Consider the following 17,611-nt stretch of genomic DNA (forward strand, 5'->3'; position numbering starts at 1 on the left):
TGATAGATTGCATTTGCCTTGGGTAATATGGTCATTTTAACAATATTAATCCTTATCTACGAAAAAGGCGTCTTTCCACATGTGGTGTCTCTGGCTTCCTTTTATCAGTATCTTTCCAAGTATAAGCATTTTACCTCTTTAGATTCATTCCTAGGTATTTTTGTGTGTGTGTGTATGTGTCTTTTTAGGGCTGCACCTACAGCATGTGGAGGTTCCCAGGCTAGGGGTTCAATCGCAGCTACAGCTGCTGGCCTATGCCACAGCCACGGCAATGCAGGATCCGAGCTGTGTCTGCAACTTATAACACAGCTCACAGCAATGCCGGATCCTTAACCTGCTGAGTGATTGAACCCGCAACCTCATGGTTCCTAGTTGTATACATTTCCACTGCACCATGATGGGAACTCCCTAGGTATGTTTTTGATGCAATCATGAATAGCACTGTTTCCTTAATTTCTCTTTCTGATAGTTTGTTGTGTGTATAAAAATGCAACAGATTTCTGTATCTTAATCTTTTTGGTTTTTTTTTTTTTTTTTTTAAATGGCTGCACCCACAGCATATGGAGGTTCCCAGGCTAGGGGTCGAATCAGAGCTGTAGCCGCCAGCCTATGCCACGGCCACAGCAATGCCAGATCTGAGTCATGTCTGCAACCTACACCACAGCTTATGACAACACTGGATACTTAACCAACTGAGCAAGACCAGGGATTGAACCTGCATCTTCACAGATACTAGTCAGATTCGTTTCCACTGAGCCAAGATGGTAACTCCCATGTATATTAATTTTATATTCAGCAACTTTACTGAATTTATTGATGAGCTCTCTTTAGGATTTTCTATGTATAGTGCTGTGTCACCTGCAAATAGTAACAGTTTTACTTCTTCCTTTTCAACTCAGATTCCTTTTATTTCTTATCTGATTGTTGTGGCTAGGACTTCCAATACTGTGTTTAAAAAAAGTGATGAAAATGGGCATTCTTGCCTTGTTCCCGATTTTAAAGGAAATGGCTTCAGCTTTTTCACTGTTGAGTAACTGATGTTAGCTGAAGGCTTATCATATATGGCTTTTATTAGGTCGAGACATATTGCCTCTATACCCACTTTTTCTTTCTAGGGCTGCATCAGTGGGATATGGAAGTTCCCAGGCTAGGGGTTGAATCAGAGCTGCAGCTGCTGGCCTACGCCACAGCCACAACCACAGCCATGTCAGATACAAGCTGCATCTGTGACCTACACTGCAGCTCATGGCAACGCTGGATCCTTTACCCACTGAGTGGGGCCAGGGATTGAAATGGCTTCCTCGTGGATACTAGTTGGGTTTGTTACTGCTGAGCAACATTGGGAAATTCAATACCCACTTTAATAAGAATTTTTGTTTAACCCACTGTGCCACACAGAATTTCTAGGAAAAATTTTAATTAAACCCATAACATAGTATATTCTTTAAGTCGGAATGTTCAGTCAAAGACATACACATTTAAAATTTTTGACAAATGTTCCTGCTGTACAGCACAGGGAACTATACTAGTCACTTATGATGGAACATGATGTAGGATAATGTGAGAAAAAGAATGTATAGATGTGACTGGGTCACTTTGCTACACAGAAGAAATTGACAGAAAAAATTGAAAATAAAAATCATTAATAAAAAAATTAATCTAAAGCAAGTTCCTAAAATAAAAGTTTTGACAAATGTTGCCGAACTGCAGTAGAGGAATGCTGTCCATACAAGTATAATGACATCCATACACCTAATTAAAATTTTCCTAGCATCACATTAAAAAAGCAAAAATACACAAAAGTAATTTTAATAATATATTTTATTTAGCTCAAAACATCCAAAATGTTACTTCAACATTTAATATAAAAATTATTGAGATATTTTACCTTTTAAATTTCTGAATAGTCTTCAAATCTGTGTATTTTACGTTGACTTTACCACCTGGCCATATTTCAAGTGCTCAAGAGTGTATGTGGCTCTTTGTTACCATACAGGATAATGCTGATCTAGAATTTTCTTCTATGCTTACCTATTGGTTTAGAGCAGTGGTCAGGTAAAATCTGGTCAGGGATCAAATCTTGCCTGTGGCCCTGATTGTGTACAGTCTAGAGGCTGAGTGGTTTTTATTCTTTAAAGTTCGTAAAAAAAAATTAATAAAGAGGAATATGTGTGGAGTTCCCATCATGGCTCAGTGGTTAACCAACCCGACTAGGATCCATGAGAATGAGGGTTCGATCCCTGGCCTCACTCAGTGGGTTAAGGGTCTGGCATTGCAACCGTAAGCTGTGGTGTAGGTTGCAGATGCAGCTCGGATCCCATGTTGCTGTGGCTGTGGTGTAGGCTGGCAGCTGCAGCTCTGATTGGACCCTAGCCTGAGAACCTCCATATGCTGCTGGGTGCGGCCCTACAAAGCAAAAAAAAAAAAAAAAAAAAAAAAAAATGTGGCCATGAGCATACATAGCTTGCAAAACCTAAAGTATTTACTACTTTCCCCTCAACAGAAAAACTGGGGCAAACTCTGGTCTGGTGTGCCTGAACATACTCAGGTTTAGTCTGCTTACTTGCAATGTCAATGTGTTCAAGTTCCTTTGCTTTTGTGATTTTTCACCTTAGTCACACACACCCAGAAGAGGTTGGAGACATCTCCAGTGATCTTTGACTTCTCTTCGTATTACATATTTTTCTTGGTCAGTCTAGTTAAAGCTTTGCCCATTTTGTAGATCTTTTCAAAGAACCAATTTTTGGTTCCATTGGTTCTTTGTGTCATTAAAAAAATACATATATATATCTATATATCTATTTCACTTTTCTCCACTCTACTGCCCGTTGTTTTCTTCTTTCTGTTGCTCTTGGCTTAGTTTGCTCTTTTTTCTAGCTTCTTACCATTCAAGTTAGTTTACTGATCTGAAGTTTTTTTGGATGTAGGCATTTACTGCTATAAATTGTCTTCTGAGTATGGCTTTCACTGCATCTTATAAGTTCTGGTTTGATTTTTCACTCCTATGTATTTTCTGATTTCCCTTATAATGTTTCCTTTGACCCATCTGCTGCTTAAGAGTGTGTGGTTTAATTTCCATGTTTTGTTTTTTTCTTTCTGTTGATTTCTAGTGTCATTACACTGTAGTCATATTTCAATCTTTTCAATTAGTTGAGATTTATTTTGTGGCCTAACATAGGGTTTATCCTGGAGAAAGTTCTATATGTATTCCTGTTGTTGGTGGAATGATCTGTGTAAGTTTGGCATCTTTCCCCTTGAACATGTTCTATGTTCTCTCATTCCCTCCCCAACCAGAGGATCCAAATCCTTAACCCAACCCTATCACTAAGGTATACACAAAGTATACTTTAATTGAAAGTTGATGCCAATCCTAAGATAAACCAAATACAGGCCCTACTTCAAGCTGATTCTGGATCCTCTGGCAGCCTTCAGAGGGTACTCCTCTGGGCTCTAACTACACTGCCATCCCCCATGTTACGGCACTCCTACTGGCTTTAGCACCCATCCTATCTCTCTCAGGCCTTCTTCATCCATAGCATTCAAGTCCTCCAGCTCTCAAAGGCTCTCCCCTCCTGAACTCTCTCCTTTTCTCCAGTCTCCCAGGACCTGTCTGGATTCTAGTCATTCCTTCTCCATGCACCAGGCCCTCCATTAGCCCCTTCTCCAGCTTTTCAAACTCACTCCTACGGGCTCTAGTCCTCCCCCACCCATCCTCTCAGATTCCCAATGGTAGGCTCAAGTTCCTTCCCCAAGACAACCTACTGCCTTCACTCTAGAACTGAACCTCTTAAGTCAGTTCAGGTCCCTAATGAATCCAATTGCTCCCTCAACTCTCTCAGGACTTGATCTTGGGCCATGGCCCCTTCCTCAGGACAAATCCATTGGCCTCCCCTGAGCATCGCCTCCTCATCTCTGCTGTGGGACCTACAGGATTTGGTGAGGTTCAGTGTGCTGGTTCCTTTCCGTCTTGAACAGGTCATGTTTGAACATCCAACAAAGACACCGGCTCATACATAGTTTTAATGTTAGCCACTCTGGTGAGTGTCCAGTGACATCACATGGTGATTTTACTTTGCATATCCCTGAAGAGTAATGATGTTTATTTTTTTATTTTTTTTGTCTTTTGTCTTTTGCTGCTGTTGTTGTTGCTATTTCTTGGGCCGCTCCCGCGGCATATGGAGGTTCCCAGGCTAGGGGTTGAATCAGAGTTGTAGCCACCGGCCTACGCCAGAGCCACAGCAATGCGGGATCTGAGCCGCGTCTGCAACCTACACCATAGCTCACGGCAACGCCGGATCGTTAACCCACTGAGCAAGGGCAGGGACCGAACCCGCAACCTCATGGTTCCTAGTCGGATTCATTAACCACTGCGCCACGACGGGAACTCCAAGAGTAATGATGTTTAAACATATCTTCACCCACTGGCCATTTGGTGATCTTAAGGATTTATGTAAGTTTCTCCCCCTCATCTTTTAACTGATTTGTTGTTTTATTATTGACTTGAAGGATTCTTCATCCTTTCTATGTGAATCTTTTGCCAGGTTTATGTAAATATCTTCTCCCAGTCTGTGTCTTGCTTTTTTACCACTTTCATGGTGTCATTTGATGACCAGAACTTCATATTTTTGACCAAGTCCAGTTAATAACTTTTATTTTATATTTAGGGTCTTCTGTTTACTAGGAAATGCTGCATACTCCAAGGTTGTGACAATAATCTCCTATATTTTCTTCTAAAAGTTTGATAGTCTTTTCTCAACTCATTGCACCCAAAGGGGGTCTTGTAACAATTCACTAATAGCAATGCTAATGGTAACAGGAACAACAGCTAACATTTATTGAGCTTACACAATATTCCAGATACACGTTCAAGAAGTTTACATGAACCAAACTCATTTAATCACAACAGCAGTATTAGGTAGGTGTGATCATCCCCATTTCACAAATAATGCACATGGGGTCATAGCTAATTTCCCCAGTGTCTTACAGGGAGTAAGGAGGTGGGATAGTGATGATAACAGGTTGGGTACATACCATGATGAATGGCTCTCCCTCATATGTTCTGTAAGCAGAGTTGTACCCTAGAATAAATCTGAAGTACGACAGAGATGAAATGGTATTGGTAAGTTTCTATGCATTCATGAAACTGACCTATCCAGTAAAAAAATCACCTACACTGAGTAGTTTGTGGTCAATAAGAAAAAGTGGTTTTTCCATTTTCCAAATTCACCTCTAATATGACTTTTGATATTCTATAAGCAGAAGACTGACCCATAAAGGCTTTCTTATGTTAAATTTTATCACGCATTTTCCTCATGCTGTGGAAGAAATGAATGTTGAACAGGGGCCTCTATACATTCTTTGTACACAAAAGGTTTTCCAACAGTATGGATTCTCTGTTCTTGAAGATGGCTTACATGGGTACATGCCTTTCCATATTCCTTACACTCAGAGGGTTTCTCACCAGCATGAATTTTCTGATGCTGTGTAAGTTGATGGCCATGACTGAAGGCTTTCCCACATTCTTTACACTCATAGGGTTTCTCCCCTGTATGAATTCGCTCATGTTTGACAAGGCTTGACCCATAAATAAAGGCCTTTCCACATTCCTTACACTTGTAAGGCGTTTCACCAGTGTGAATTCTCTCATGCTGAGTAAGGTGATAGCCACAGTTAAAGGCCTTCCCACATTCGGTACATTTATATGGCTTCTCACCCGTATGAATTCTCTCGTGTTTCACGAGACTTGAACCCCAACGAAAGGCCTTCCCACATTCCTTGCATTCATGAGGTTTTTCACCAGTGTGAATTTTCTGATGCTGAGTGAGATAATTGACACGAGTAAAGGCCTTCCCACATTCTTGGCATTCATAGGGCTTCTCACCGGTGTGAATTCTCTTATGTTGAACGAGGCTTGAACCACAGATAAATGCCTTCCCACAGTCTTTACATTCATAGGGCTTCTCACCACTGTGAATTCTCTTATGCTGAATTAGTTTATATACTCGGCTAAAGGTCTTGCCGCAATCTTTGCATTCATAGTCCTTCTCACCAGTGTGAAATCTCTGATGCTGAGTGAGTTCATCGCCACGTCTGAAGGCCTTCCCACAGTCTTTACACTCATAGGGCTTTTCACCTGTATGAATTCTCTTATGAATAACAAGGCTTGAACCCCATCGAAAGGCCTTCCCGCAGTCCTTACATTCATAAGGTTTCTCACCAGTGTGAATTTTCTGGTGCTGAGTAAGTTGATTACCCCAACGGAAAGCCTTTTTACATTCTTTACATTCATAGGGTTTCTCACCTGTGTGAATTTTCTGATGTTGAGTAAGTTGGTAGCCACGACTAAAGGCCTTTCCACATTCTTTACATTCATAGGAGTTTTCCCTATTATGAGGTCTCTGATGGGTTCGGACAGTGGTATTTTCTCTATAAGTGGGTGTTTTCCCACAGTTGATTATCATTTGACTGACATATCCCTCTTGAGGGGCCTGTGGTCCTTCAAACTCACCTTCACACATCCAGTTAAGGCCAAGGGATTTACTTTTTCCACCTGAGTTCCGTTTGGAAAAATTCATCTCATAAATGCCCTTTTGTCTAGGTAAAGTCTTGGTCTCATATGGTGATTCCAACTCTGAAAAAAAAAAAAACACAAAACCCCAACATATTTTCTTTTTAAGAAAACAAAAGCAACCTAATCACCAAAAATTTATCTAACAGATATAAAACTTTTCTAGTGGGATAAATATGAATCACCTAGGGTTCATTAAAATATAGATTCCACATTGAGCATCACAGTACTTAATGAGGAAACACTGGAGACAGTCCTGCTAAAGTCAAACTAAAAAGGCACCATTAACCTTACTATTTCCTATCAGCTGAAACAAACACAAGAAATTAGAGGGATAAATCTCAAAAAATGAAGATGAAAAAAGAGTACAATTTGTAGATGTGATGACAAACCTGGAAAATCAAATATATATAATTACTGTAAAAAACAAATATAAAGTTGGATAGTTATGTGTACACACACACACACACACACACACACACACACACAAATGCACATACACAGATAATATCATTAAAAGTAATTCTGGATAGCAGTTCCCGTTGTGGTGCAGTGGTTAACAAATCCGACTAGGAACCATGAGGTTGCAGGTTCAATCCCTGACCTTGCTCAGTGGGTTAAGGATCTGGCGTTGCCGTGAGCTGTGGTGTAGGTTGCAGATGTGGCTCAGAGCCTGCATTGCTGTGGCTGTGGTGTAGGCCGGCAGCTACAGCTCCTATCAGACCCCTAGCATGGGAACCTCCATATGCCATGGAAGCGGCCCTAGAAATGGCAAACAAACAAACAAAAAAAGTAATTCTGGATACAAAGATCTAACATTCAAAAGCAACCAAAAAATATAATGTGTGGAATTAAATTTAATGATAAAAATTGTGAAACAGTTGTAAGGAAATGCTTAGAAAAATCTGAGCATCAATAAGTATGCTAACTCAAGGAACTACAAAACATCAAACATCTGTAAAGTCATGAATTCATAAAGATACTAAAAAATGTTCAATGACCAACTTTGGAGCATGCTAGGAAACCAGCCCTTTATTATTAAAAACTAATACTTTTTCTTCTTTAAAGAACAAAGTTTTTATCTTTCTTATCCAATATGGACAGTTCGACTAAACAACAAATTAACAAATGGACCACAGCTTCTCTTTCAATAAATAAAGAGGCAATGACAGTATATCACATTTAGAAACCCTGAAGAAATAGTGAATTTAGGCACTGAGTGTCAGTGACTGCTAACAGCACAAAAAGAGACACAAGCAGATACTGCTTCATGATGGAAGAACAGAGCAGCCAGGAAGCAGTACTGCCAAGAAATAGATAAAAAGGAAGAAAGCACGTGAAGCTAGGATAACAACCACCTTTCAGAAACTACGAATGGCATAGGGTTCTGTTTTCTATGACCTTGCTACTCAATAGGGTGAGACATGAGGTGGAAAACACATTGAGAGAGGAATGGGGTGAAGTCAGAGTTCAAGTGGTGAAGGTCAAGGCCTTCTGCAGAGGTCTTGGGACCTTTGTAGGGAGCCCTCCAAACACCTCAGGGGTAAGCTGCTCCCTGCCCAGCCTGGCCACTTATAGTAATGATGGCTTGAGCTAGCCAGGCTGCCTGTCACTCTCCGCTGCACTATCTTGTCTTTCCTCCTCAAACATTAAAGCTCTCTCCTTTGCTTCTGTAAGACAAATGAGATGTCCTGCTTTCAAACAAAAACAAAAACAAAAAACCACATGATGCAGAACTTAGGAAATACTGTTGGCACAAGGTTTTTTGATTGAGCCTTAGTCAAATTTTAACAACCTAAATGTCAAAATGATAAAAACTTCAGAAAAGAGAAAGGATTGAAGGACAAAGAAGAAACCAGATAGGTGGGAGAAGGTCTTCTGTCAAACTTCTGGAGGCAAGTAGAACATGGCAGTTGAGAGTATGGCTTCTGGGGCCAGAATTCTTAGGTTCAGGTAATGCCTCTGTCTCCTTGACTGGCCATGTCACTTTATGGCCCAGTATACTCATCTACGAATTAGACATAATAATCTATTTTATAAACTTACAGGAATTAAATGAAATGTATTTATACATACACAGGCACACATGCTCACAATGGCTTCTGGTTTAGAGGAAGCACAGTGTTAGCCATTTGTATTGTGCTTATTATTACAAACAGAAAAATGAGAAATTTACTTATCCCCTGTTTAACTCAGAATTCATAGGTTGTAACTTTATTTATTTATTTTTTTTTGTCTTTTGTCTTTTGCTGTTGTTGTTGTTGTTGCTATTTCTTGGGCCGCTCCCGCGGCATATGGAGGTTCCCAGGCTAGGGGTTGAAACGGAGCTGTAGCCACCGGCCTACGCCAGAGCCACAGCAACGCGGGATCCGAGCCGCGTCTGCAACCTACACCACAGCTCATGGCAACGCCGGATCGTTAACCCACTGAGCAAGGGCAGGGACCGAACCCGCAACCTCATGGTTCCTAGTAGGATTCGTTAACCACTGCGCCACGACAGGAACTCCCATAGGTTGTAACTTTAAACCTCACTTCAGGAACAATGTATAGGGAATAGAATACGCTCAGTTTAATTTTACATGAATTCTGTTTGTTCAGTCCACTTCTAAATCAAGCATACAGGCTGGTTTACCAGAGAAAATTAGTCTCCATATTAAGCTATTTTCTCTAAATGTGGGTCCCCAAAGTACCATCACCAACAGTTCAGGTGTAAACATAAGACCACAGCATGAAGCTTGGTTTCTTTGAAGATGGTCATGAAATAAAGTAAATACTTTTATTTGAATAAATTAAATAATTCTAATTCATCCTTTGGTCGCTAAGGAATAGTGGAGGGCCCGGACAGGTGGGAAGATCACCGATGGATGAGGAGATGAGGGTGTGTTATGTGTAATGCCAAAGCTCAAAACATCCCTTGGGTGCAAGAAGAAAGAAATTCAACTAGTTTCTTTTCTTTGTTTTTTTCTCTTCCTTTTTAGGGCTGCAGCCATGGTACATGGAAGTTCCCAGGCTTTGGGCTGAATTGGAGCTGTAGCTACTGGCCTACGCCACAGCACAGCAATGCCAGATCCAAGCCACATCTGCGACCTACACCACAGCTCATGGCAATGCATATCCTTAACCCACTGAGTGAGGCCAGGGATCCAATCCACATCTTCATGAATACTAGTTGGGATCGTTTCCACTGAGCCACAACAGGAACTCCTTCAACTAGTTCCCTGAAAGGCAGTCCTGAAGTTCACAGTGGAGGGAGCTTGGAGTAGGTTAGGTGAGGCAGGCAACTTACCTAGTGAGACCAAGTTACTGTAGTTCTCCAACATCACGTCCCAGTACAGGTCTCTCTGCGTAGAGTCCAGACATGCCCACTCCTCCTGGGAGAAGTCTATGGCCACATCTGAGAATGTCACCAAACCCTGAAAACACAAACCCCATGTCCCTGATGAAATGGCAGGACAGAGTTTTGAGATGGAGGAGAGGGAATGCTACGCTATCCCTCCCAGGGCTGGGTATGATGAGTGGACTGAAAGCCTGTGGGGAGGGGCCAGTGGGACGTGACTGGTTGAAGCTGAACCCCTACTACTTCAGGAAAAACTACCTACACCCTGCAGAATTCTTAATCATGCCAGCTTCTCAGGAAGCGGATAAAACAATCCCAGTTTTCCTCCCAATCACAAGCCAGACCCTACTCCGTGCCTGCCTCATAAGCTCTCAGCAAGTGTGGATTCCTATAGCATCTTCTATTTAAGGGGAAAGGAAAAAATGCCTGGGTTTGTTTCCCAAATGTCATATAATATCTAGAAAATTGGATCCTTTTGATTTTCTGTTTGATTGCGTTCGAGCCTCGGGTTCATCATTCTGCCAGGTTATCTTTTAAGGAGCCTGCCTTTGTAATGACAAAAGCATGTTTTTATTCCATCACATGGATGGATTAGATTTAATGATTATAGTTTTATACTTCAGTTGAGCAAAACCTAAGTCTAAGGTTTCCCCCGATCCCAGGAGTATATGATCATTTATCACGTTTGTATGAAATGACCTTACCTGTTATCATCCACTAGCGATGCCTTTTCTTCATTCCTAATTATTTATTTACTTATCTTTTACTGGCTTTTTAAAAATCTGTGTTTCTTTTTTTAAAATTTAATTTTATTGGAGTATAGCTGAGTTACAATGTTGTATTCGTTTCAGGTGCACAGCAAAGCTTTTCAGTTACATGTATAATACAAATGTATACTCATATACATATATATTCTTCTTCAAATTCTCTTCCCACATAGGTTATTACAAAATATTGAGTATAGCGCGGGGCACTATATAGTAGGTCCCTGTTGTTTATCTATTTTATATATAATAGTAGGTATATTTTACTCCCAAATTCCTCTTTGTTCCTGATTTAGAGGAAACTGATATCTAAGATTCAGAAGCATAAAGACAGGTCTGCTCAACAACAAAGTTTATCTCCTGAGTCTCTGGGTAAGAGCATGATCTTTAAGTCCACAGGCCCTCATCCCAGCTCTGTCCAATTCTAAAAGCTTTGTAAAGCATGAGCTTTACACTGAGACCAAAGAAGATGAACATTCTTGTTTATCTGCCTGGGAAACAGATCAGTGGAAAGGAGTGAGGAATTTGGGTTTCCTCGTCTGGTCAAATAGGACCAACATCTCTGACACATCACACCGTAGATCTGACTCAAATTTTCTCCCAGTAGTTTCTGCTTCCATTGTTCCAATTATTCTTGACAAAAAAAGAGAGCACATAGGAGATACTGAATAATTAGTTCGTGGGTTAAGATACCGATCATCAGCCACAAAGGGGGGCACCAGGCTATGTGGCATTGTCATTCTCTGGGAAAGGAAGAGCTGGGAAGTAGGTACTTAGATGGGACTTGCTTGGGCAGGAGGCTTCATGGTATTTTACAGGAGAAGCCACAGGACCTGAATACCACAGTTCAAGAAGGAAAGAGAAAGACATACTTACGTGGGCCATGGTTTTCAGAATTCAAGAACTGAACAGTACTCTTGGGGTTTCCTTTGTAGGCACAAAGTCCAGAGAAGCCAGATCTAAATGAGGAAAAGGAGGCATTAAAATAAGTAACCTTGGCCTCAAAATGACTTAGTATAACCTTTTTGCTCCTCCGTCTTTGCTTCCAAGGAACTTCCAGCTTCTCCTTCAACAAGGCTTGCACATAAACAAAATCCATCTGGAGAAGATTAAAAGGATTCTGGGAAAAAACAAAACCAAACAACAAGCTCTCCTTAAAACTCTAGGAAAGCCAGCTGCACAGACAGGGCAGAGGAGCTTTCATTCTTTGCCTTGAAATGAGACTCAGTCATTTTAGCAGGAGGCTTCCTGGCCAGTTCCCTGCAGGGGGAGATACAGATTAAGAATTTGGCCTTGGACGTTCTCATCATGGCTCAGTGGTAATGAACCCGACTAGTATCCATGAGGATGTGGGTTCGATCCTTGGTCTTGCTCAGTGAGTTAAGGATCCGGCGTTGCTGTGAGCTGTGGTGTAGGTCGCAGCTGTGGCTCAGATCCCATGTGGCTGTGGCTGGCAGCTGTAGCTCTGATTCAAATCCTAGCCTGGGAACTTCCATATGCCGCAGGTGTGGCCATAAAAAGAAAAAAAAAAAATTTGGCCTTGATCAAAGAGAAGTGTGGCCTTTGCTCTCAGCTGCTGAGAGGTAGTCTACGTCACACCTGAGGGGACAGTCTTTGCTTTGGGTAGGGGTGATCCATGCTGCATCTTAGGCTGGGAGCTGGCCACATCAGAAAGGTGTGGGGAGGGTTTGGGTCAGGGGATGCCAGTTGTCTTGGAGACTGACATTAATATCTGGGCAACTTCTCAATCAGTCATGCCTAGTGACGAAGCCCCAGTGAAAACTCTGGACACTCAGAGCTCAGGTGTACTTCTCTGGGTGGCAATACTCTGAATGTATTGTCACATGTTGATGTTGGAAGAATATCAAGTCCTGATTTTAAGAGGAGAAGACACCATGATGGGAGCCCCCTGGACCTCATCTTGTGTACCTGTCTCCTTGGCTGATGTTAATCTGTTTCCCTTCCCTTTAATTAACTGTAACCGTGAGTGGCAGAGCTCTCCATGAGTCCTTTAGTCCTGAATTATTAAGCCTGAGGGTGGTTTAGGGAAACTCCTGAACTTGGAGTTGGTGTCAGAACTGAGGGTGGCCTTGTGTGAAGACTGTGCCCTCAGACCTCACTGCTTGAGGCTGGAGAACTCTGGGCAGAGAGACTTGACCTAGACTGAGCCTGGGTGTGCTCAGGGTGCTTAGTCTCCCTCTGAGCACATCCTGCTCCCTTCGGTCACACCATCCAGGATGGAGAGGGGCTGCGTCATGCAAACTTGAAGCTCTTCTGACCTCAAGACAGGGTGACGTCAGTCAAGACATGGCAGGTGGACAGGGTAGAGAAGGAACTGCCCAGGCAGCATTCAGCACTGTGAGTCTGGGAAAGTCGACTGTGTAAACATTGATACTAACATTGACACTTTAATGCTAAAGTGGAAGAAATACTTGAAGACATCAAAAACATTTCAGATACACGGTCAGTAGGAAAATCAGTCTACTGAAACAAGAAGTTATGCTAATACGGTTGCAATGGCCTATATGAGAATATATATACATACATATATATAACACATATATGGAGATATCTGTATCTAAATATATATACATACACACACAAGACACATTCTTTTTTCTGGTTACCCGGTGCACATGGAGTTCCCGGGCCGGGGGTCAGATCTGAGCCATAGTTGCGACCTACACCACAGCATCCTTAATCCACTGTGCGGGGCTGGGGATCAAACCTGCGTCCTGATGCTCCAGAGATGCTGCTGATCCCATTGTGTCACAGTGGGAACTCCAAAATATATGAATGGGTATAGAGATACACATGTACACAAAACATAAAACACAAACAGAAATACACAAAATGGAACTAAAGAAACAGAAAAAGTCTGGAAGGATATACCCCAGGTGCAAAAAAGAGGTAACAGAATGGGTCTGAAACTGTGGACAGGATAACTAAGGATATTAGGCCTCCCTTCAGGACTGACCCTTAGCTGGATTTCCAGAGTGTTCCAACTGTTCTCTGATAAGAGTGGCTTACTGTTCTTAACTTTTTTTGTGTTTGTGTGTGTACAAATGATGTGGTTCATGCTGAACATGCGCCTTCCTCTAAGAGTCTGGAATTTGGGTACATGCTGGGCAGCAGGTGCCTATGTGACAGACTCCTCAGTAAAAACCCTAGTAAAAACTTAGGGGCTCAGGAGAGCTGCCCTGGTAGACAACAAGGCACATATGTTGTTGTAACTTGTCACAGGCAGAATTAAGCACATCCTGGTGCCTGCACTGGGAGAGGATTTGTGGAAGCTTGGGCCTGGTTTCCTCCCATATGTCTTATCCTTCGCTGACTTGCTGTGTGTACCCTATCATTGTAATATGTCTTAGCCAAGAGAAGAATGATATGTTTTTTTTTTGTTTTTTTGTTTGTTTTTTATCTTTTTGCCATTTCTTGGGCTGCTCCCGAGACATATGGAGGTTCCCAGGCTAGGGGTCAAATCGGAGCTGTAGCTGCCGACCTATGCCAGAGCCACAGCAATGTGGGATCTGAGTTGCCTCTGCGACCTACACCACAGCTCAGGGCAATGCCAGATCGTCAACCCACTGAGCAAGGCCAGGGATAGAACCCGCAACCTCATGATTCCTAGTCGGATTCGTTAACCACTGCGCTACGACGGGAACTCCAGAATGATATGTTGAATCACTATCTAGAGAATCACTGAGCCTCATGGTGGTCTTGGGAGTCCCGACACACCCTTAAATCTTGATTTTTCTTCCTTTTTTTTGTTTCTGTTTTTTTTTAGGGCTGCACCAGTGGCATACGGAAGTTCCCAGGCTAGGGATTAAATCAAACCTGTAGCCGCTGGCCTATGCCATGGCCACAGCAACGTGGGATTCGAGCCTCGTCTGTGACCTTCACCACAGCTCACGGCAACACAGGATCCTTAACCCTGTGAGTGAGGCCTGGGATTGAACCTGCATCCTCATGGATACTAGTTGGGTTCATTAACTGCTGATCCATGATGGGAACTCGATTTTCTTCTTTTTGTTTATGTATACCACGCTAGGTGTTTAAACAACAGCCATGCATTGACATATATAAATATGTGAGCATTTCTCTTAAATTTATTAAGCGACGGTTAGACTCTTCCAAGGATAAAGGTCCTCTCTCTTTTTAAAACAAGCTTCTCTTGAACTTGCAGAAAAGGCTCAGAATATGTCATTTTGGGGTGATTTTACTGAATAATTTCTCTTCATTTCCTTTCACTACCAAATACTAAAACCAGCTCCTTGATGTCTACACATGTCCACGATGTTGGGATACTAACCGGGAAAAATGACTAACATGCCAAGTGATGCTCTGTAGATCCAGACAGTCCTCTTGACGCTGCTTAGTTTTATATCTTGATGGGAGGGTAAATTTTGCTATTGAGTTTGCCCTTTCAGCCACGGTGTCCTGCAGACAACTGCTAAATCACCTGACCCTTTAGGGTTCACTTTGCACCCAACATTATTAGAAAAAATGTGTAAGGTATAAACTTAGAAAATGAATTCCTATTTTCTTAATAGGAAATAAAGAGGGTGTGAGAGGAGAGAAAGACGTGAAGACAGAAGCAGAGTCAGAGTGACTAGGCTCTAGAACCTGGGGTTCTGAAATATGTAGCTGTCACTCAAGTGTGACACAGTCTTTGAAAAAAAAGGAGTAACTTTAGAGTGGAGAAAACTGACCAATACCACCTAAGCCGGGTGATCAAGTTCAACCTCAACCAACACTACCTAAGCCAGGTGATCAAGTTCAACCTCACCAATCATAAATCATGTTGATAGTGCGTATCCTTGCCATGATGTAATGAAGTGGTAATTTACCTCTGTGATCTTCCACCGTCAAACCTAGAAACCCAGTCTAATCATGAAGAAAACATCAGATTCCAAGAGAGGGGCAGCCTATAAAATACTCAGCCTCTTAAAACTGTCAAGTCATCAGAAACAAGCCAAGTCTGAGAAATTGGCAAAGCCAAGAAGAGCCTAAGGAGCCATGACAATGAATGTAATGTGGTGTCCTGGATGGGATCCTGCAACAGATGAAAACCATTATGCAAAAATTAAGGCAATCTGAATAAAGCATGGCCTTCAGTTAAGGGTAACCTTTTGGAAGTGGCTCACTAATTGTAACTAGGGGTTACAGCAATGCTACAGCAACGTGGGATCTGAGCCACATTTGTAACCTAAATCACAGCTCACGGCAACACGGGATCCTTAACCCACTGAGCGAGGCCAGGGATGGAACCTGCATCCTAATGGATCCTAGTCAGATTAGTTTCCACTGAGCCACAACAGGAACTCCCAGGATGATTTTTCTGGAGACAGCTGGCATGGGGTTAAAAGAGGATAGAATCAGACACTAGGGCTTTTCTGGAGCACAGACTACATCAGAAAATATCCTCCAATGCCCCACCTGTTCCCACGTCTTATCTTAAACCAATCAGAAATAAGAGGGCACTGAGATCTCAGAATTTCGGAGATCCCTGGTGACTAGGCTCTAATAATTGGAGTTCTGAAATATGTAGCTGTCTTCTACCCCCAGCTACCTGGTCAGGGTCCTCTCCCATCCGAAAAGGGGATCTTCTTCCCGAGGCTTTTTCACCCTGTCACTCAGGTAACCTGAATTTGAGATGGCGAGCACCTATGGCTCTGAGATTGCCATCTCACGACTATGTCTGTGCCATTCTTGTCATTTTCATCACAGGGTTCAGGCTTTGACTTGTATTCGGGGCCACTGTCCCCAAACAAGGACCAGAAGGTTGGAACGTGAAGGGAGAGGGAGCAGCAGAAACATGAGAGCTACAGGTTACACTGTCACACACAACCGTGCTCACTCAATCCGCGGCCACACATCCAAACACAATCCTGCACCTGTCACAGCCAAGCGATGGCACAAACCACCATGAGACACCCCTTGACTCTGTCACAAGAACTGACGCCCACGCCAGAGACATGGTGTGTGTCTCTGCCAATCCCACTTAAGTGCAAAGGCTCATCTCAGCCGCCGAGACACATCTGGGCCCCGCCACCCACGCAGGGCCCACGCGCATGTAACTCACGCAGAGCAGAGTGGCCGAGTCACAGCCCGTCACAGCCTAGCCGCGTCCCCCTTCCAGATGCCCACGCGACGCACAGCCACGGGGATGGCGCCGAGTCGCGCCCCCCGCCCCCCGCCCACACTCACGCGCAAGTGCGTCACCAGTACAGGTACCCGGCCTGTCTCCCTCGCCGACGCTCACGCGCGCGTCTCGCTCTATGCACACGGCTGAGCCCGATCCGCGCGCGCGCGCACACACACACACACACACACACACACACACACACACACACACACACTCGCACTTCCTCCGCAGCCGCTCCCGGGAGCCAGAGGCCGAGGCTCTGTTTCGGGCCTCTCCGCCTCTCTTTCACCGCAGTCGCCCGCCGCGTTCCGTGCTGGTGTCCTCCTGGGATGCTACTAACTCACCGCTTGGGGCCTAACAACCAACAGGGCGTCCGGAGCGAGCGCGAGCGTTGAGGTTATCTCCAGACACCGTCACCAGGAAACCAGAGCTTTAAAAAAAAAAAAAGAAAGAAAAAAAAAAAAAAAATCTTCGCGCAGAAAGCGCATCTTCCGGCATGCAACTGGGCGAGTTTCTACTGGGGGCGGTGCTCCAGAGCCTTCTGGGACATGTAGTCTAGAAACCCAGAGATCCGCGGAGCTGAACACTCAATGGCTCGCTTACCCAGCATGCAACCCCTCAAGAGGCAGGAGTGGAGCTGTGCCTCAGAGGTTTCTGGGAAATGTAGTTCGCATCTCGGGGGCGCTAGACAAGGCCTTCAGAAGGCGTCTCCCCTACCCCTAAAGGAGCGCTGTACCTCCAGACTTGGAGGGAATGCGTTTCAGAGCCGCGGAATTTCAAAATGCTGGGAGCTT

At 43.3% G+C, this 17,611-nt stretch overlaps 1 protein-coding gene across 5 annotated transcripts; it reads right to left on the reverse strand.

Moving 5' to 3' along the window:
* Positions 1,804-17,345, reverse strand: ZNF331 (zinc finger protein 331). 5 transcript variants are annotated; one of them, XM_021097273.1, is made up of 5 exons: positions 17,162-17,345; positions 11,546-11,628; positions 9,855-9,981; positions 6,509-6,631; positions 1,804-6,133 (listed from the first exon to the last, which is right to left on the reverse strand). In XM_021097273.1, exons 2-5 carry the CDS (start codon positions 11,552-11,554, stop codon positions 5,298-5,300), a joined length of 1,095 nt encoding a protein of 364 aa, XP_020952932.1. In that variant the 5' UTR covers positions 11,555-11,628; positions 17,162-17,345; the 3' UTR covers positions 1,804-5,297. The 5 variants fall into 5 exon arrangements, with proteins under 5 accessions (XP_020952932.1, XP_020952928.1, XP_020952930.1 ...); XM_021097269.1 differs by having other exon boundaries at positions 1,804-6,631; positions 17,162-17,336; XM_021097271.1 differs by lacking the exon at positions 17,162-17,345 and adding an exon at positions 16,755-16,873 and having other exon boundaries at positions 4,111-6,631.

The sequence above is a fragment of the Sus scrofa genome, chromosome 6, assembly GCF_000003025.6.
Source record: "Sus scrofa isolate TJ Tabasco breed Duroc chromosome 6, Sscrofa11.1, whole genome shotgun sequence".
Lineage (NCBI taxonomy): Eukaryota > Metazoa > Chordata > Mammalia > Artiodactyla > Suidae > Sus > Sus scrofa.